Below are 21,843 nucleotides of genomic sequence, written 5' to 3'. Positions count from 1 at the left end.
GTGGTACTATATTGCCAAGCATAATATACCTCCTTCAGTATGTTACCCTTTAAGCTGTAATGACACATGTCCTGTGTTATGTATGTCTTTGAAAAGTAGATGTTGTGCTGTTATTATAGGAGCAAAGTTGGAACTTTGAACTCTTTATAATAAGGGGGGGGGGGGGGGGAATGTCTTCTTAACTAATAACATGACAGCTGTGAGAGGGCAAGTACTGATGATCAAGTCCTTTGAATCCTACATCCAGAAAGCTGGAAGAGTTTGCAAAGATCTCAAATGAAGACTTGGTTATGTTGATTAGAGGGGAAACTCACATAACAGGGTATGGAGTTAGAAACCTTGAGGATATTATTCCTTGATAGAATGGAAGTTTCGAATGTGAGCATAAAATCCCACGTTTGTTCAATTTGTCGTGGTTTAATTTGATCATGAATTAGATTTACAATGTGTAGAGTGGAAGCTATTGTTTGTTGTGTTCAGAGAGAAGCTGCACATAATTGAGATGAATTTGATGGCCAGTTGACCTTGTTATGAGGTTCCCATTTAAAATGATATGCATGTATTTTCAAACTTCATCTGGTGACATGATGTTAGAATACCTAGAAGTTTACATATACCTTCAACCACTTTATGAATGCAGGTTGAATGAGCATTGTAGTAGAATATAGACAAGTATTTATCATGACGCAAACAATTTTTTTTTCTTTTTCCACTAATAAGTATTTATCATGCTACACAAATAGTGCAGTAGAATCATAGTCATTTAACGATATTGAGCTTTTAAAAAAAACAAAAAATCTAAAAACAAAAAAAAATCCCCAACCGAGCATCCCAGAAAAATGGTATTTTTAAAACAGATGGTTAGCATACTTGACAACTATTGTAAATTCTATCATGTACATGTATATCCTTTTGCCTTTACTTTTCTATGCTTAGGGCTTTCACTGTGTAACAAACATTCAAACATGTTAAAATAAGCTGTTAGGGCTATAAAGTGTAGAATTACTATCACTACACATGAACTTTCATTTAACTTTTCATTACAGGTTCTGTGGGTTTTTGCGTTATTTTTCTACGACAGATTCACTTTTTTACTCAATATTATTTTGTGTAACAGTAATGCAATGTATTTATGATGCAAATGTAGCAATTTAAAAATACGCTGAAAACACTAGACCGGTGTGTGTGTGTATTAAAAAGTAAGTAAACCTAATTGTGAATGTCTCTCATTAGATGAATCCATTGCTTGCCTTTTTTGTGTTTGTGTTTCCTATTTTTAATGAAAAGAGAATCAAATCTTACTTGTAGTGGCTTTGTAGCATTGTGTCACTTACCCTCATAGTAATGTGTATTGGGCAGGAAAACAAGTCGGGAAACCATATTTGACTTTAAGTCATTTTCAAATTAGTAATGATTATGCATTGGTCTCTACTCATCAACTAATAATCATTGATCGAGTCAATTTTTTAGAGATCTTTAAAAAGGTGTTTGTATACAATCTACATCTACAAGTAGAGGGTAACCTTGACAGGACTTTTGACTGCTCAAATACTTTTCAGATTTACGGACTTCAGCAAAGTTATAGCATAAGAAAAAAATGTGATAGAGGACACTACATAATGATGATGATAATGGTAACAGTGATGGTGGTGGTATGAAGAACAAGAAGATGGAAAGAATAGTATTATCAATAATTCTGTCATTATGATCATTATCACAATCCTTGTCCTCATTGTACACAAAATGTTAAAGGTCCAGTTTACCTTTGGGAGCAGTGAGTTCAAAAATGTTCAAAATATCACATTTGATGCATATGTGTAGGTCTGTTGTATCACTTAACATCCTACCATATAGAATTTTCGCAATTAAGCCTAAAATATAAGGAGATATCAGTGTTTTTCTCAATAAACCGTAACTGTAGACAGTTTAGTCTGGAAACATTTTATTGTAACTATTGTTCACATTTTGTGTATTTAACAACACTTGACATCGATCATACGGATTCAAATTTTTACAGTGGTTGTTCCTATCCCTAACTCACATTTTAGAACTATTTTAAAGCACTAATGCTGGGTTTTTGTTTCATCTGCAAATGGTAAATTATGCCTTTAACATACTAGTACCCAACAGAACACACACATAACTATCTATTAAACCTCTTGTGGCCTCTGGTGAGCCAAAATCAGCCCTTGCCAATATGCAAAACTACTCCAAGTATTGTTGCTCAAGCTTGTGTGGCATTGATCAAGTTTGGCTTTTATGGCTTGGGTTGGATTTGGGGTTGTAGAATACAAGTATGTATACATGTTGTAGTCAATCCCAGCATGAAACCCAAATCCTGCGAATCGAGACAGAGGAGTCCCGTTCCAACAAGGTCAGATAAACAAGAATCTGATCCCAACACGAATATGACATGCACGCATACATTTCTCCGTTCAGTACTGTACATGTACTCCACAATAACAAAAAATCAAACACTAAAAAAAATTGTTGGGAAGTCCAGATTTGCCAAAAAAAAAAAAAAGTACAGCTGCTAAATACACAATGTATACAGTATTTACACAGTGTACATTTCAACAACAAAAAAAGTTCAAACCCTCTCTCACACCAGACAATCTTTCATTTCACCCCAGACATATGGGTACAGCAATAAGCAAGAAGTACTCAGCATGAGGACATAGTTTAATATTTACTCCTTTTTATTTGGTGAATTATGATCATGTTCATTTTTTTTTTTTTTTTGGTAAGTCATGATTTACATGAAACAATCAAGTCCCAACAGATCTGTTCTCTACATTGGATTTTTTTTCTAAAAATTGTTTTAAAACTGATATGCAGAAAGCACAATTCAGTCCACTTTCATCATGACTTGACTGGGAGACTGCTTTTTGATAGTTAGAAATAAGACTAATGGTTTCTTGTCTAGATGTGAGGAAATGATTTTACTACACAATCATTTTTCTCTATCGTCTGTATAAAAAAAAAAAGGAAGGGCAAGAATAAAAATGGAATGTAAACTTCATTTAACCTTTTGAGTCTTTAGATATTTTGTCACTGTGACATGCTCAGCTCAAAATGCTTTGCATCATATTGTGGTACATGAACTGTACGAACACAATTATCGCTATTACACTTGTATGTCTTGTTTAAGGAAGGCATGTGAGGCAATCATAAGCAACGACTGACATCAAACAACACAGAAACTTTACCAATGTGTCACTGTGCTGCATACTTCCTGCTCTTTTGACTCACTGCATCTCATATATTTCTTAGTGGAGCGAGCACAATTTTAAAACATAAAACCGCGTAGTACGTGGAAGTGTAAGTATATGACATATAACGAGTGGATCGCCTTATTAGAATGGGAAGAAACATACTCCTTGATTTAACCCTGTTGCAGTGAAAAATGCAAGACTAACGTGTGCAAAAGACATTGGAATTGTGAGATGCTAGATATTACAGGGTCAAGTATACATAACGATCAATTCACTCCACAAACAAACAGACAGACTACATAACAAATCTTCAATGGTAGGAAAACAGAAACCAAAGCCAAAATATGAATGTGGATTGAGTGAAAGCAGTAATGTCAGTAGATACATCAGTGAAAGTTTGAGGAAAAAAGAACAATTGATTACAAAATTATGAATTTCCAAAGTTTTGGTGCCGTCATTTTTGGATAAGATGACTACTGTTCTACATTTTTCAAGAAAAGTGCACATGTATTCCATTTACTTCTTCTTGACATGTTATGGCAATTTTTATTTGAATGTTAACAACGTAGCCAGAATTTCCTGTAATTTGGACATCATCCAGCAATGACTGCAGTGAAAATCTATTACAGTCTTTTAATTGATTGCCTGATTTTCCTCCAACTTTTACAATGTGTTCTGCTAATACTGCTTTTATCCAATCCTCATAAATGGGTTTTGGTTTCCTTTAAACATTACACATCTTGTAGTACATGATACGGTCTAGTAAAGACAAATTGCACGCATTGATTTTTCTGACAGACATGAAAACAGGTCTCATTGCAATCAAAGCCTTATTTTTTGTAGCATTTCTAGCTGCCTGCAAGTGTCACTGCTACGTAATCCATCCCATAATATGTTTTCATACACTTTCAATTCTGAAAATCTCTAAAATTGAGAATCCATAACATAGATTCAGCAAATATTTATGTTCCACCTTTTCCCTACACAACCTTTGGAAGGATTTGTAGTCACACAGTACATAAACTGCAAGTAAGGATCGAATAATCTTTTAAATCACCACAAAAATCTCTGTTCATCCGGATTGTTTGGCCAATAAAACGGTTTATGCAGGAAAAGATACAATGTTCCCATGTTAACAACACTGTACAATACAAATTCCAAGACAATCTGGAAGTAGGACTGGATATTTGTGTTGATTCTGAACAGCAGGTAGGGAATGATGAAATAGCGGAACTCGAGAAGCTGTTGGGGCATGGTGGCTGCAAGGAGGCAAACAAAATAGACAAGCTGCCACAGCTCACCTTTGTGAGACAAAGAATCACGGATAGTCCAGCCGGCAAAGAGGTAGCCCGGGATGAGGGCAAATTTGACATACTCATGTCGCATGAAGACGCGATGCCAAATGTAGAAGACAATGTGTCGGTTGTCTGCAAGAAGGAATGGATGCACGAACGTAAAACGGTGGATGAAGACAACCATCATCCCAACAATGACAATGTACGTCAAGGGATGCTGAAAGAGACTTTTGACGAAGCGGACAAGTTTGCCGACGGACACGGTGAAAGGAAAGGCCAGGCCCGCTGTGAAGGCAGCAAAGTAAAACAGCTGCGGGGCATTGAAAGCCGCTTGATGGTTGTCTCGATCTCCAACCACAATCCCTTTGTTGACAAACACAAATACCATGAATCCAAGGGTAACAAGAGCATACGGCCAGAGTTGCGCGGCGGCTTTGAAGATGTTGGTCAGTGAGCTGATGAACTCTACTCCCCGGCTCACTGAAGATGTTATGGCCCCCAAGACTGTCTCACTTGTCTGTGGCTTGTGCTTTGCTGTTAGATCAATCAGCCTTGCCAATGTGATGCCCGCCATGAAGATTACCCAGACGACATTGGTCTGGCGGAAGATGATGGCATCAGCTGCAAGGATGCTGGCCATAAGATGGTTACCACGGAGACAGAAGAGGTGTGCCAGCAGGATGAAAAAGGTGGAGCCAACATCAGTGTAGTACAGGAACACAAAGAAGTAGAGCAGAGGGAACGATGCAAGAGACACCGACGTCAGGATTATCTTTATCTCTTCAGTCTTCTGTGAGAGACATACATTAAAAAAAGATAAGACATAGTGAATGTGCTAAATTAAGCATAGGTAATGTTCGCAGTCCTCAATGACTCTGATTGTAATTTGTGCTTAAATCTGAGGACATAAGGCATCCACATTGTATTTCCATTACTTCTTTAAACAACACACAGAGCCTTGCAATACATGTACCTGCAGACATTAGGGTGAATTACAGCTGTAGTATTGGCTCAGTTTAACAAATATCTTTTAGCATAGAGTAAGAAAAACAAACAAACGACATTTCCAAAATTATATGTACTACATGTACTTTTAAATTCATATGCATTTGTACCTAGCAAATATAGTACCTACATTGTATAAAACTTCACTGCTTATGCACAAGACATGACTAAATCATGGCCGGCGGAACTGTGGGGGCCATGGGGGCTCGGGCCCCCACACTTTATGTGCACCATACAAAGGAATACATAAGGTGTCATCACTTTGGGCCCCCACACTTTTTTTAACCCATAAGTACATTGTAAGTGGCACTGAATAGAAATACATTGTAGATAGAGATCTTGAAGTGTGAGCACAGTAAAGTTATGTTTTTCCACTTAAGAAGACCTTTCTTTTTTTTTTTTTTTTTTTTTTGCTTGTCAGCTGAAGAAACCATTTTGGAAGGGGAGAGATGAGCTGAGGACCTTTTTTTTGTTTCCTTTTTTTTTTTTTTTTGCTTGTTAGCTCATGAAACCCGGAAGTGGGCCCCCACACTTTTGAAAACGCTCCACCAGCCCTGTAAATACCAGGTAGATGGAGGGGGTTCGAAAAAAGGGGGGAGATGTATGTATATTGTGACAGCTTCAAATCATTGGAACCAATAAATATCCAAATTAGAATAATGCCAAAAGTCATATTAAGGTATTAAGCTGTGTGCTTTACATTAAAAGAAAATGTACATTTATTATGTGACAGAAGATAAAAGAACAGGCCAATACAGTAAAGAGAATAATTCAAGTTTTCTGATAGCTTGTCTACCCCCTCCTCGCCTCCCACCCCCTTCTATCCCCTTACCACAATCTTCATCCCTTCTCACAGATCAGGTGTTGGAAAGAGAAATCAGAAAGTATGTTGTAAATGTAATCTTGGTGAATTTTGAATTCTCACAGTATTAGGACAGTGGATGACACAGAGGGTATGGTAGATGATGAAGAGGCATCCCACAGCAAAGAGAATGTTGATGGAGCGGAGAGTGGTCACTGAGCACAAGTCGACGAGGTCAGCCTCCAGTAGAAGGGCAAGTGGCTTGAGCAGTCCGACAGAAGACAGGTAAAGTCCAGGTAGAGTTGTTATCTTAGGGTTCCACTGTAACAGACAAAAAGCAAAGCATTTGTAAGCATCACTTTTGTGTCAAGTCAAATATGTATCATTCACCAGCACTTTGAGAATCTCATTATATAATATAATATTATAGGGTCAATGAACTTTGGAGTTTAAGCTGCACATTTTAGGTTATCATATGCGCACTAAAGTGCATGCTCTAGTTTCTGCTGGGGCGAGGCGGGCAGCCGGGGCAGCTATACACAGCCGAGGGTTTATGATGTAAGAAAAACATCTAGGCCTATATTGGGAACTCAGGCGATTTTTCAGCATGCATGCATATGGATGGAAATCATCGATCTCCATGGAGGAGCAATATCATTGGTGGAAAAGTAGCTGCTTGGCAGAGCCAGAGGACTGCGCTCTTAGAGTGCTTTTCTACTTCTATCTAGTTTCTACTACTGTGATGATTCTGACAGAAGAAACTTAATTATGCAATGGAAAATAAAAATGTTGTGGTCATACAAAACAGCAATCTTTTATAAAAGTCAGTACCACGTCGTACTAAAATCTACATCAAGTCTTTATTTCACTGCCCTCCTCCATCGCCTATCGAGTACTCTAACCATCAGGTTTATAATAAAAACATTAAACAGTGATAAATTCACTAGGATTCTCAACCACGCGAAATACAATACGAGGGACTATCATAAAGTATACCTCGGTGAAAGATCCGTTGCAGTACAACTGGGCTTGTGGAATGTGGAATATTTCGTCCATATATGGTGAGGGCTGCGTCTTATCAACCTCCATGAATATCATCAATGTGACAGCAACATGAACAGAGGCGACGAAGAACACAAACACATCACTGAATTGTGCCATTTTGTATGTTGGCTGAACACACCTTCACAACTTCACCGTCAACGTGTACAATCGAATGGATCGATCATCCAACCACAGATCACCCAACCGCGATCAACAGTAAACCCATAGTCTTTACCCTCTTCGCGTTCATCAATATTTTCTAAATTAATGTGTAGAATATTACTCAAATTTCTAATTCTCAATGTAACAACATCGTCATTTCAGTTTACATTGTATGACCTTAACTTGACTCTCTTTAAAAGTTGCTAATGTCCTCAGTTTCATTTTACAAGTGGTTCAATTTCCGAAATAATTCCACACTTTATACTGTAATGTGTCCTTTGGGATTAGAAAATTACGCAATAGCCTTAACACACGTGGGGACCTGAGAATGCGTACATTGATTCGAGCGGCCATGATCGAACACTGGACTGTACTCAGGTCGCGTGGAACACTGTACTTCATATTCATCAAGGCCTCTTCCAGCTGAAGTACACATGTAGCCTACTGCGGGATTTCGTATATGCCAACCCAACGTGGGCGTAAGTAGAACCAATTGGAGGTGTGTATAGCATGGTATCGAGCGAGATGACAACATTTTAGGCGTGCATTTCTATATAATAGAGCCATCACAATAAGCATTAGCCTATAGGATATTTGACCCGGATCTACCACCCGGTATGGCATATAAATCATCTCTTTGCCGTCATATTCTCTCCATCAACCAGGCACATCATCTGTATAACCTTGTGCAGCCATCCGGTTTCAACAACAGACAAAACTGAACGCCGTATGATACTCCATCACCTCTCACCCGGCATTATACTACCCTTTGACAGCATTGATCCCGCGGTAAATTATATTTCCATGTGTTGCAGAGACTCCAACTCTCCCGTTTTCGACGGGAGATCTCCCGCCGAAAACGCATTTTTGCAAAATCTCCCGTTCTCCCGTTTGAGATTTAATTTCTCCCGCCCTGGCTCTGTGTCTCCTGTTCGAAAGGATTTCTTACTTATTGCTATTCTATGTTGCAAAAAATAAGCCTTATATAGCACCAGAGAGCATCTAGAACCCTGGGAACTTCGTGCTTCGCACACATCAACTTGGAGTCTCCCGTTTGCGAGGGGTTTCAGGCGGGAGAATCTCCAGATGAGAAGGTGCTTTGGGTTGGAGTCTCTGTGTGTTGTTGGCTAGTGATAGGAACATGATGTACAGTAATTTGTTATGTCGATTTCGTTTTGTTTGTTTTTTCTTCTTTTTCTATTTATATTTATGCCCATGTGTTTGTGCATCATGATCGACAGTGGGATATGGAAGAATTTAAATGTGATTCAAAACTTATGACTTCAACTTGGATTGTCGCCTGTGATAAGCTATAGGTTCGTCGGGTTTCTATAGACCCTACTTTTTCATTAAATATTCTGCTGATTATCAGGTCGTGCATGGAAGATGTGAAACTAGGTGTATGGCGGAGAACCTTACTAACTTTACACACTTTTCTACTTCACACAGCTGTTTGGCAAATAATATATATATATATATATATATATATATATATATATCAGAAGGATTCGCCAAGACATTGTTCCAACAGAAGGGTGTGGGGAGGGGGATCAAAAGCAGTTGGCCCTGACACCCCACACGGTCCCACACCTATACATCGCGTAATAAAAACATTCCTGCGGGCCCGCCGCTGATATCTATTTTGAGGAAAGAATATAGGCCTATACATACGAGCCTATATTTCATTTGATACAGCCATCATCACGAGAAAACCACCGAACTTAAAAAAAAAGATAAGTAAAGCAAATCAGGTACGCTAGTGACTATTGATAAAATTGATAGTTCCGATATATTCGTTAATGTCACTTACCTGATCGTTTCTGCAACTTTATGAATGAGGCCTAATTGTTACCATTGTTTCGCAGAAAATACGAAGCATAGTTGAAATCAACTGTTTTGATATTTACGCCATCTATATTTTATGGTTTTCATATATCAACCAAAATGTATTCGTTGTTCACCGAATCAGGTCAATTTTGCTCTGCCTCTAAATCTAAGCATGGGGGCCAAAATTGACAGTGCACGACCTCTTCGATAGGCATAACAAGGTTAAATTCTACAATTAAAAAGAATAATAACCACAATGCAAGTTCAGAATGTCAATTAAACAAAATAAAACGGGTGTACTGTTGCCGAACAATGCATCTCCCTGTGGCCTGAATAGAGGAGCGTGAAAACAGGAAATACGAGGAAACCTTTCGTTTGCATTCCAGGACATGGATTTGATATTCCTACACTGTGATCGCATGAGGAGATCGCTACAATGGGTCGAGATATGATGTTTTGTAAATCCCTTTGTTCACGTCGCTGTAGATAACCTGAAGCATCACAAAGTTCGATTTCAGGTACACTATTGCAAGCCCGCCAGGGTTTGGTATTACAAGTATAGGCTTCGTGTTTCTATGAGGTATGACTCCGCATATATTTGCTAAGCATACTTGGGCGGTCAATTTGTTCTACTAGCTGTATAGCATCGTACTTCGTGCTGAGAAGATGTATTAGTCCTGGTTCCTGCAGATACAAGAGCCCGGTGGGACGACACGGATGAGTCAAATCTGCATTGACTGGGTTTTTATTTGTACGTGGAATACGTTATCTAAGCTTCTGGGAGGGCTCTTTACGAATTATCTTCTTTCGTCGCGAGGACTACAGCACGCCATAAGAAAATCTACCGAGAACGGAGATAAAGTCTGTGTAGATACGCAAAAACAAAGTTGAGTAACATTCTTCTCAAATAGACTGTTACATAGACATTTCCACTGTGTAATCGTATGTAAGTCTAACGGCATAAAGGTATCACGAGGTCCAGGATACGATTCCAAGAGCTCAGAGGTTATATACTCCTAAACAAGAGGTGAGCATATTTCCTTAACTATATTAGCTTGTCCTAACCTGGTGGGTGGCAGATCTTTGGAATTCGTGCATGTCAAGAACAGCGTACGGCACATTGTATACTATTAGTATTAATATTTTGTAGAAGATAGCCGCACATGTGACACTGTACGTAGTCAAAGCAGTAATTTCATATCGGTTCATCAAATGCTCATATTTCGCAATCGACTGGTTGTTGATGCTGATATTGATTTTTGCTACTTTATTTGTATCTTGGTTGTTTGTCAGACGAGTGTAAAAAAATAATAATAATAAAAAGTTAGTCTCGTTCCCGTAAACCAAGATTTATCTTAGCCTATTTATTACCATTCTTTCCTTGACCTCGTTGAATTATTCATCTCACAATATCATGTCATTTTTTCCCTTCAATTTGTAGTCAGAGGATGATAAAAAGCAGTTTAAAGGCTTGATGGACATAATGTTTTACGCCAGTGTAGATAAAAGCGAGTTCTATAGGCCTACGACATCCAACAGAGTTAGTTTCCCTTTATCATCTCAGTCAAGTCATCATTCTTTTTTACATAAGTCCTCCTAAGTATGTCCCTGTCTGTGTTCTAAATATAACGATGTGTTTTTCTCTTTCTCCTGCATTCTTACCAACATAACTACGTATAAAAAAATGTTTTGCATTACATTCAATCCAGCTTGTATTTTATCACTTATTTTACATTATGAAATCTAGATTGCTTGCGTCCACGATGGCACATGCTGATAGTTCCCTCTTTTTTTCTCCCTTTTTTTCTCTTTTTTTTTCCTCTTTTTTTTTCTTTTCTCTCTTTTTCTCTTCCCAATCATCTTGATGTCAGTTGACATCGGTTCGTTTATTGTGTTTTATATTGATGTTTTGTGTATTTTCTGAGGGTCCCATATCGTACAAGCTTTGCTTCTTAGTGGGACCCTCCACTTCCATCCTCATCCTTAGTTGACTTGTATTATACGCTTTTTGTATGTAACAAAGATGTAATCGCATCTACTTCTCATTTTCATAATTGTTTTATGTACCTTTTCAAATTTTGTTCTGTATTACAAATATCCCGTGCATATGCAATGTACATAATTTTTTTGTTCATTTTGATGGAGGTGAAAATAAAGTTGAATCTTGAATCTACGTGTGTCTTATATTTGTAAGTATATGCATGTTAACTTACATTACACATCTGTGTGAAATACTAACGACAGTATTTTAAACAGATGGGCCTTTGTTGTTGTTGTTGTAGTTGTTGTTGTTGTTGTTGTTGTTGTTGTTGTTGTGTTGATATGTTTTGACAAAATGATATGCGCTGGGGGGAGCTCCACGTCCTATCATATCGACCTCTGAGCTCTGCATTGATGTATGGTCACTGATGGGTCACCTCGATTTAAATGAGCTAAGCGCATGCTCATCTACAAGGTTATTAGATTTTTGTGGAAATGCAGTGCTTAATGCCACTATTGTAATTCCCGAAAGCTTCAAGCTCATCGACTAATGATATTGTGCGATTGAGGGACAAACCCTAACCTTGCCTGATTCATGACCTATAATAGTAAGGGCTTGTGACCCCGCTTGTGACAACGGAAACTATACAAGCTCAGAGCTTTGCAATCGTAGCTGTAATCATAATTACGAGTTCGTGTTTTTTTTTTAAAGCAGAAAGGGGAATTGTACGATGTAAGTGTGCATTTATTGTGAAACTGTGCACGGTACCGTGTCATGTACAGGTAGGTTCGTATGTTCGTATGTGTTTTGTTCGTGTTTCGTTTCACTTGTTTTCAGAAATGTGTGCGAGAAGTGTTAGTGTGGGTATAGGTATCTAGCACAATGAATAAATTTGATCTAAGTTAACTGTTTGTAGAAGTTACAGCAATCTCAACTTTCAATTATATTACATGTAAAATAGTAGTAGCCACTACAGCCGATCAACTGTTAAGGGATTTTTATAATGGCCTTTGTAAACTGACGTAAGGAGGGTCGATCTTCCCATCTGATTTCAAATGGGAAAGGATCGGGAAAGACGTAACATCAATAATAAGCTCAAGCACGTCCACAAGAAGCCCCCGTTGTAATCTTCATAATGTTATTATTCACTTCATAGCTTTGGCAAATCACAAGAGGATAAGATAAAAATGGAGTGCAGTTCCACGCCTCGATCTTGACCCCCATCGTGCAATTGTCGTGTCTGCCCGTATTGGAATTGCAGTTTGATTGCAAGAGTCAACAGATGATGTGTTACAAATAGTTATCGTCACATTTAATTCAAAGTCCAAAAATGTTCATACTGGTTCGTTTGTTTTCTCCTTTAACGTTTTACCCTTCAATCCCACGCAACAACCATGACAACAAATTGAAAAAGAAATCTCAAAACTCCTGCCGTTTTCATAATAAGTCATTGTAAGTCGTTTTCCTTTGAACGACCACTGCAGGTGAACATCGCAATCAGCTGATCAGTGGCAATACTTTCGACGAAACAGACCATCAACGTCCACTTTAAGGTGTGTCCATTGGTCACCATGGTAACCCGTGTCGCAAAATGTCTCTGGCTTCTCCTGGCTCTGTCTTCAATCCTCAGCGGCGCTTTGGCTCAGCACGTCGCCCTAACCCTTGGCGTGGAGACGGAAGTGTACGAAGTGCCTTGCAACCAGTACAAGTATTTCACAGTGGAAGCCACCGAGCCCTGTGAAGATCTACGTGTAAGAGTAAGTAAAATAACCAAAATATGACTCGGCAGATTTTACTCCAGCTTAATTCTGATGTAAATATAGCCATTGCCTGTCATCCACTGCTGTTAGATGTTTGTTCCGTAAATTACCTTTTTTTTTTTCAAAATAAAGTATATAATTCTTTTATTAAGTTAATAGTCACGTAAGTGCGATAACATTAAAGTATGGCAAGTCCCCTCCGGAGATGGAGATCGTCTAACTTTTCAAGTTGTTGCAGAAAAACGTGACTTTACACAGCTACGGTTAGAGTCAACACTCTCGGTGCGTTATGTTGATCATCCCTTATTGTCATCTCAGAAAGGTCCATCGTGATTTCTATTTGACTTATATTCGAGTGCACTTGTATATCATGCTTCACCCACTGGCGTAGCCAGGGGGGGCGATGGGGGCGGTCGCCCCCCCCCCCCCCCCCCCTAAGATTTGGACCGGGGATTTGGGAGGCGGAAAAAAAATGCGTGTATACTGTATGCATGCACATGAAGCGGGTCTCCTTTGCAACCTTTCATCAAATAAGATTTTTTTTTTAATATTTCACTCAAAGTGTGCACCAGATCGTTGAATTTCAATTCAAAATATGCAAAATCTCTCGTGCCCTCCCCCTCTGTGCCTCTTTCCCTAGCTAAGTACTTTTTTTAGATTTACAAAAAAAAATATGAATAATTCTGAGTGCACAAGACTTATCTCTTATATTCCGAAAACTCAAGGTTCCCTCATGTATAAGGGGAATTTCCCCTTTTAATCGACCCTTTCCTCCCTCAGCCCCCCCCCCCCCATCAGTTTTTTGTTTTGTTTTGTTTTTTTTTTTGGGGGGGGGGATTTCCCAAATGTTGATTCCATCAAATATGCGTATACGAGATATCTCAATTTCAACCTTAAAAAGGCAAAAGCTCCATCGGAAGGGAAGGGTGGAGATAACACTCGCCCACGTCTTCTCCCTGCTCGCCCCCCCCCCCCCCCCCGCCATGCATAGAAGTAGACTGTGACTATACCCAGATCGCTTTATTTCAATTCTAAAAACGCAAAAGCTCCACGAGCGGGAGGGGGAATCCCCCTTCCCCTAAGCTCTACCTCACTAGACTTTATACATACACCCAGATGGTGCACATTCGGAATAAGAGCTAAATTCCGTGATTTTAACACTTCGATGAAAAAGTATTGCTCCAAAAATTTGCACCAGATCGCTGAATTTCAGGTCTGAAAACGCAAAATCACCTTCATGTGGCAGGGGATATGCCCCTATCTACACCCTCGTGTGCATGCTTTTTCTGTTTGATTGCTGAACAGACAGCGTTCATGATATTCAGTGTAAGAATTAATACAAGAAGACTAGTGTATTTAAATTATACCATTTTATAAGCAAATTGTTCAATAATAATTTACACTAAAATATACTGCTATACCTTGAACAAGTGGGACTGTTTCACGTCGATAAAACGCGCAAAAACGTGCATCAAATTGCACCATTTGCAATATCAGAATGCAAAAAGTTTTTATCGTGGGAGGGGGGACACCCCCCTCCCACACCCTCCCCTCCCCCTTCGCTCGCTCCACTCGCTCGGGTTCAGTCGCATTTATGATATTCAGTGAAAAGAATTATACAAGAAGTGTATTAAAATTATATCATTTTATAGGCAAATTGTTCAATAATAATCTACACTCAAATATACTGCTATATACCTTAAACAAGTGGGACTGTTTCTCGTCGATAAAACGCGCAAAAACATGCATCAAATTGCACCACTGGAAAATCAAAATGCAAAAAGTTCTTACCGTGGGAGGGGGGAAACCCCCCTCCCACACCCTCCCCTCCCCCCTCGCTCGCTCCGCTCGCTAGGGTTCAGTCGCGTTCATGATATTCAATGAAAAGAATTAATACAAGAAGTGTATTCAAATTATACCATTTTATAGGCAAATTGTTCAATAATAATCTACACTAAAATTTACTGCTATATACCTTAAACAAGTGGGACTGTTTCACGTCGATAAAACGCGCAAAAACATGCATCAAATTGCACCATTTGCAACATCAAAATGCAAAAAGTTCTTACCGTGGGAGGGGGACACACCCCCCCCCCTCCCACACCCTCCCCTACCCCCTCGCTCGCTCCGCTCGCTCGGGTTCAGTCGCGTTCATGATATTCAGTGAAAAGAATTAATACAAGAAGTGTATCTAAATTATACCCTTTTATAGGTAAATTGTTCAATAATAATCTACATCAAAATAAACTGCTACCATAAACAAGTGGGACTGTTTCACGTCGATAAAACGCGCAAAAACATGCATCAAATTGCACCATTTGCAACATCAAAATGCAAAAAGTTCTTATCGTGGGAGGGGGGACACCCCCCTCCCACACCCTCCCCCCCCCCCTCGCTCGCTACGCTCGCTAGGGTTCAGTCGCGTTCATGAAATTCAGTGAAAAGAATTAATACAAGAAGTGTATCTAAATCACACCCTTTTATGGGCAAATTGTTCAATAATAATCTACATCAAAATAAACTGCTATCATAAACAAGCGGGGACTGTTTCTCGTCGATAAAACGCGCAAAAGCATGCATCAAATTGCACCATTTACAACATCAAAATGCAAAAAGTTCTTATCGTGGGAGGGGGGACACCCCCCTCCCACACCCTCCCCCCCCCCCCCCCTCGCTCGCTACGCTCGCTAGGGTTCAGTCGCGTTCATGAAATTCAGTGAAAAGAATTAATACAAGAAGTGTATCTAAATCACACCCTTTTATAGGCAAATTGTTCAATAATAATCTACATCAAAATAAACTGCTACCATAAACAAGCGGGGACTGTTTCTCGTCGATAAAACGCGCAAAAGCATGCATCAAAAATTGCACCATTTACAACATCAAAATGCAAAAAGTTCTTACCGTGGGAGGGGGGACACCCCCTCCCACACCCTCCCCCCCCCCCCCCCCCCTCGCTCTCTCCGCTCGCTCGGGCTCGGTCGCTTCGCTCCCTCGCACACTAACCGCCCCCCCTAAGATTAAATCCTGGCTACGCCGTTGGCTTCACCCCCAGTCGACAAACTCTGTCTGTTCTTTGAGCCCGATTTTCCGATCGCTGTCCTCGTTTACAAACATGTTTTTGTTTAATGTGTCAGTCACATCAATTGTGTCTCAAGCGTCATGCAGATATTTATATCAAGCAATCCATTAGAGATAAGGGAAAACATAGCTCACAGACGCTCCGTGGAAAACAAATATTTTAGGCAAACGATATGAAAGGAATTGATTAATTCAAATAAGTCCCTCTCTTGTGGGACAATGTGTCTGAAAGCGAGAGAAAAGGTAACCTTTCTTAACCCAGAAACTTTTTTGACTTTTCTTCCATTTTCAGTGTTATCATTCGTGTTATTATTCTATACAATAATTCCAAACATTTATGTAGAATTACGATGATGAATATATCTATAGTAATAATCACGATTATACTTTGATAAACTTATGAAGCGATGACTGTAATCGGGAGTCTTCATCAGTTCAAACATTAACTTCAAGCATTGAGATACAAGGTGGAAGCAAACTTCGTTGCATGTTTCCTTTTCTCTGTCTATGATGAAACAATGCGTGTTAATCCCCATCTTCAAGCTTCTTCATTTGCCCTTGTCTTTCAATAGACATATCCCCCTTCTTATTATTTTGGCTTCGTTTCTCTAGATGGACCCAAATACTTAAGATAGATATTTCCTACTAGTATACATTTTTCTTGGGACCTGAAGAATAAGCTCTACAATCAAAGGGTCCACCACCATCAATCGCAAGATTCCAGTTTAAGTTGTGTTTTCTAGTATTTGATGCTGCTGATTGGTAGAGAAAGATTTTACTCATTGACCGGGTGATATACTCGCACCCGTTGTCCTCCTCAGGTGAACCACGTGGCCGGCGAGCCCGACCTTTACATCTCGCGTGGGCCCCAGGAGACGCCCGTGTTCACCAGCCTGGCTTGGTCCTCCTACGCTTGGGGTTCCGAGTCACTGACCATCTCCAGCTGGGATCCCGAGTACCAGCTTGGCACCTACTACATCGGGGTCCTGTCCTATTGTGGCTCTGACGTGGGAACCGGAAGCACTCGTAAGCGAGCAGGGGATATACATCCAAATGTTTGTTTTGTATTTAATGATATTAATGATAATGATGATAATAATAATTGCATTCATGGCGCTCTATACGGGTGTTTCTAAGGGCGCTGGTGGTGTTTGTATAAGAAAACTAGTAAACACAATAATTTAAGGACAATTAATGCAAAACCAAAATAACAGTACCGAAATATGTATATTCATATATATGGTATATATATATACAAATACATATACAGTGTATGACTGTCCAAAATGTCATGTAACTATGTCAGCATAGAATAAGCAGTATATAGCACAATAGTACGAGAGGACTTAAGATGATAGGAAAAGCACCTCACGGATAATAACCTCATCTAACAACGATGAAAAAGATAACAAAAAGATAAAATATTCGACTTCTTTGTCCATTACATCAAACTCTTGACACACTTGCCATATCAGTATAGGTCTACACGGTGACTTTAGATTGCTCTCGAGAGTGGTTGGCCGTGCTTTTTCTTTTTTCTTTTCTTTTTGCTGCATATTCGTATAGGCCTATTTCTTTTTGATGAGCAACAAGCAAACTTGCCCATCCAGCATTGATGAGGGAATATCCCTATAACACTCGATTTATGTAGTTTTTTTTCTCCTTTCCACTCAGCTGCCCAGTTCTCGGTGATCGCAGAGCACGTCCAATCAGTGCATCCACACGACGAGATTCCGATCGACGGGTCTGTAGCAGGCAACATTAAGGCCGATGGTTACCAGTACTACCGTTTCTGTCTTCCCTCCAGTTGCGTCAATGTCAACGTCGGTCTCACCAACTGCCTGGATCCAAGCACGTGCCCGACGTCCTATTCGTACCCAGAGCTGCTCGTCTCTCGCTCCATTCAGCAGCCCACAATCAACAGCCACGCGTGGAAGTTGGCGTCTATCGAAGTGCGCAGCGTGGCGCTGCAACACGATGACCCCGACTTTTACCCGGGCCACTATTTCGTCGGTGTCTACGGGTGGTGCACGCCCGACCCACTCTGCTCCGACTTTACGACGTGCGGACCATGTTCGTACGCCAACAACACCGAGTACGTTCTCTCGCTGAACGTCGAGGAGGTGACGGAAGGCTGCACACCGAAGGCCCCGCTGGAGCTGTGTACGGGGGCGGCGGTCGCCATGGCTCCCCTGTCTATCACAGTTCTCACCCTTTCCTTCCTCATCGCCGCGTTCGTCTCAGACGAGTTCTCGGCGTTCCTTTGCTAGTAGATGCAGGACGAACTCCACATCAAGAATTGCACTCAGAGTTCTCAGAACATGTTCCGTGGCATGTCAGCAACTCACTGTGAAGTGGCGACAAGATAAGGACATTCTTGTAGAGACTTTTAGCTAATGAAAACCAAGCAAAGAAAGTTCTGACAAAATGGACGTAAATTATGAAGTTGACATTAGATTTCTGCTCTGACACCAGATTGGTAACTTTGGCATGTCACTTGTGCTGGGATTACTTGGCAATTGCGACAAGTATTTGGTAGCCTATTATTCATCGTAGGCCTACAATTATTATTATTATTTTTTTTTACAAAAATCGTTCGCTTGAAAATATCTGATCTATGTAGCTACGTATGTACAAGAACATTACGCAATACACACCATGTACCAGAGTAATAAAGAACAGACAGACTCATTTTCGAGAATAAGTTGTGCAAAAGAGAGAGAGAGAGAGAGAGAGAGAGAGAGTGAGAGAGAGAGAGGACAATTTGAAAATGCATTGCCACAAACTGTAATGTCAAAGAAAGGTTGTCCGAACTCCGCCGATTCAGATAGTTTGTAATAGATGGTATTAAGAGTTTCATCACCTATCATAAACCACAGTCAACTGACAATAATCTATGAAAATAGCAGTATGAATTGTGGGAAATGAGTCTAAAAAGGGGTAATCGATTTATTCTAGAGGACCATTGAAGACCCGAATTATTTCAGCTCTGCCAATAGCTATCTATATATGCCGATTGTTGAATTTATGGTTACAATGGTAACGCTACATATGTGTTTGACGTGACAGTTTCCTTAGACGTAAAGGCTCTTTCCCCCATTTGATGTCTACTATTGCAAGGTATTCGTTTTAGAGTAGAAAAGCTCCAAACACTTTACGAAGTGTACATGGAGTGTTCTTACTGACGAATGATATATCTCAATGTAATGTTAATTGAATCAACTTGTATTTGAGTAATGATTGTAACATGTTTGAAATGCCTCGCATTTATAATAGTATCAGACAAGATAACTGCAAGTGAAATTTACAAAATGGGCAAATTGCAATTCAGACTGTTTTCATTTCGACATTGGCTGCGTTTATTAACTTTCCCCTGTTTAAACGACTTTCAAAAGCCGTTTCCAAAGCCCTTTAGAAACGGCTTCCAAAATAGTTGTGTTTATCAACTCTTCGCGAACACGATAACTGGCCTGTCACTGCACAGCTGCATTGCGCAATTCGACCCGAGGAGAAGAGGTCAAAAAGGCGTGCATTGTTCGTAACTGCAGTACAATACTACAAAGCCGTTTCAAAACAGCTTTGCGTTTATCAACTTCAAAAGGCTTTTACAATCAGGTTTCTGAAAACCTGTTTAGGAAACCTGTTTCGAAAGCCACAAAATTGCGGCTTTCGGAAAGGCTTTCGAAAGGGCTTTCCAAAACAGCTTTGCGTTAATCAAATCGTAAAAATTCCTTGAAAGCTGTTTGGAAAACCTGTTTCTGCCGAGAAAAAGGGTTGATAAAGGCACCTATTGTTATTTTCATTTTCATCACCTGAAGGAGATGTGAAGATATTGGCATACGTAGTGTTTAATGTACTTTGATATACATTACCAGGAACGAAACGGGATTGCAATTCTTAAAATCATAGAATCACTCAACCAACTGCGATATTGATATTTGTGGTAGTTAACTTTAGTAGGTTTCTCATCCCCGCGGCAAATGCGAATCAAGTGACAACGAAAAGTGTGTGTATTCAGCGTATTCGTGTTCGAGTTTAGTTGTACAATGTATACATGTATCATTTCTTTCATCTTGCTTGTATATTTGGTGAAACATAGAGCCGCACTTCTCAACCTTTTTTTTTTCAAACCGCGACCTACTTTGCCTCCTACGTACTGTCTCGTGGCCCAGATGGATCAAAATTAATATGAACCCTTTTTATTTTATTTTTGCCCGACATCGCTGCCCACCGGTTGAAAAGCACGGAAATAGAGTATATACGCAAATCATCAATGCAAACACACATCATATCAGCTTCTTATGGAAGTGCACCATGCAGGAGTGATATACTGTATACCAGGAATGTTTATAGGGCATATATATATATATATATATATATATATATACTAATATATATATATATATATATATATATATATATATATATATATATATCGTCTGAGATTTCTATCTTTGGCTATATAACTTATATCCAAAGCGGAGGGCTTGCAAAGTGTATGAAATATTTGGCGACAAAAATGACAACGTGGGGAATTGCTCGAACGTAAAACGGCATTCAAACTCATAGAAAATAACCAGCAAAGCTACTGTAACGCAAGATTTTATGTGGAGTTACTTCCCCAGAATCCCGGGGTCCCTACCATTGCCCCCCCCCCCCCATACACACACATTATAGTGTAGGATAAAATGAAATAAAAATCTTCAAACTCTGCAAAAGGACAAAGAATAGACTTCGAAACTAAACTTGTTTATCTTGAGCGAAAAGTTTGTTGACACGAGAGGTCAGTTCTTACATAAGTTTCAGTCTTTAAAGTCTCAAACATTAAAGTAATTGCATGCTGTGGTTTACCTTTGTTCTTGTTCTTTTATCTTTCTCGAATTTTGCGCCAGTGATAAGTAGGTATGTGAGCTTTCTTTGAATCCATGTGAGTAATAGGGTCTGTAAATGCCATGGTAGAATATGTGTGACACTGAGCAATAATCTACCCTCGTTGATCTTTCGTGAAAAGAAGATGCAATAGTCTCATTTCTACGGCAATGTTCTTTCCTGGATTGCTTGTCTTGCTTCCAATAAATGATAATTCTTATCCTGCATGTATCGATGCTGCTCTCTAGGCAGTTTGCTCACTTTCTTAACCTTAATTGTCAGTAATTAAAACGCCCATCCTAGCCTGCGTGCCAAGTTTTTGATTTGGGTTTTGTTCTGGATGTGTATGTGTGTGTGTGTGTGTGTGTGTGTGTGTGTGTGCTGGCGCGTGCGTGCGTGCGTCTTTAATTGTGTTTAGGTAAAGCCGATATAATATGACAGTTTCTTATTGAACGTTATTATTTGGTTGAGTTAAAGGATATAGAATGGAGGGGTGTTTTCTCGAGCTCACAAAGCAGTTCAAATAGAAGTAAGTGTGTGAATGCCTTGATAACTTTGACGAAATTTGTAATATTTCGGTCAAGAGTAATAAATATCCCATCCTAGAAGGAAAAGATACAGTAATTGTTTTGGATTCTCTGGAGGAGGAAAAGAAATTTGCGATAAGAGCAGGCAAGTTTGGGTTTTACTTGCAAAAATGGGAACATTTGGAGATTTGGAGAGATGGGTTAGTTCTATAGTCTATCCCCGTGGTTGGTAGGGATAGATGTACAGATTGATGGTGTAAACAATGTACTACAGT

General features: G+C 39.6%; 2 protein-coding genes across 3 annotated transcripts; one reads left to right on the top strand and one right to left on the bottom strand.

Moving 5' to 3' along the window:
• Positions 1 to 2,984: 2,984 nt before the first annotated feature.
• Positions 2,985 to 7,509, bottom strand: LOC139730882 (dol-P-Glc:Glc(2)Man(9)GlcNAc(2)-PP-Dol alpha-1,2-glucosyltransferase-like). Of its 2 annotated transcripts, none has more exons than XM_071641757.1 (3): positions 7,314 to 7,509; positions 6,441 to 6,638; positions 2,985 to 5,300 (listed from the first exon to the last, which is right to left on the bottom strand). In XM_071641757.1, exons 1-3 carry the CDS (start codon positions 7,476 to 7,478, stop codon positions 4,269 to 4,271), a joined length of 1,395 nt encoding a protein of 464 aa, XP_071497858.1. In that variant the 5' UTR covers positions 7,479 to 7,509; the 3' UTR covers positions 2,985 to 4,268. The 2 variants fall into 2 exon arrangements, with proteins under 2 accessions (XP_071497858.1, XP_071497859.1); XM_071641758.1 differs by having other exon boundaries at positions 2,985 to 5,297.
• Positions 7,510 to 12,902: 5,393 nt separating this feature from the next.
• Positions 12,903 to 20,240, top strand: LOC139730891 (uncharacterized). The gene is made up of 3 exons (XM_071641767.1): positions 12,903 to 13,088; positions 16,994 to 17,198; positions 17,847 to 20,240. Exons 1-3 carry the CDS (start codon positions 12,903 to 12,905, stop codon positions 18,440 to 18,442), a joined length of 987 nt encoding a protein of 328 aa, XP_071497868.1. The 3' UTR covers positions 18,443 to 20,240.
• Positions 20,241 to 21,843: the final 1,603 nt, after the last annotated feature.

The sequence above is a fragment of the Diadema antillarum genome, unplaced genomic scaffold (genome assembly GCF_040938485.1).
Source record: "Diadema antillarum isolate AM-2024a unplaced genomic scaffold, OU_Dant_1.0 seq00000341_RagTag, whole genome shotgun sequence".
NCBI lineage: Eukaryota > Metazoa > Echinodermata > Echinoidea > Diadematoida > Diadematidae > Diadema > Diadema antillarum.
Note: the sequence above shows the minus strand (reverse complement) of the source record. Positions and strands in the feature narration are given on the sequence as shown.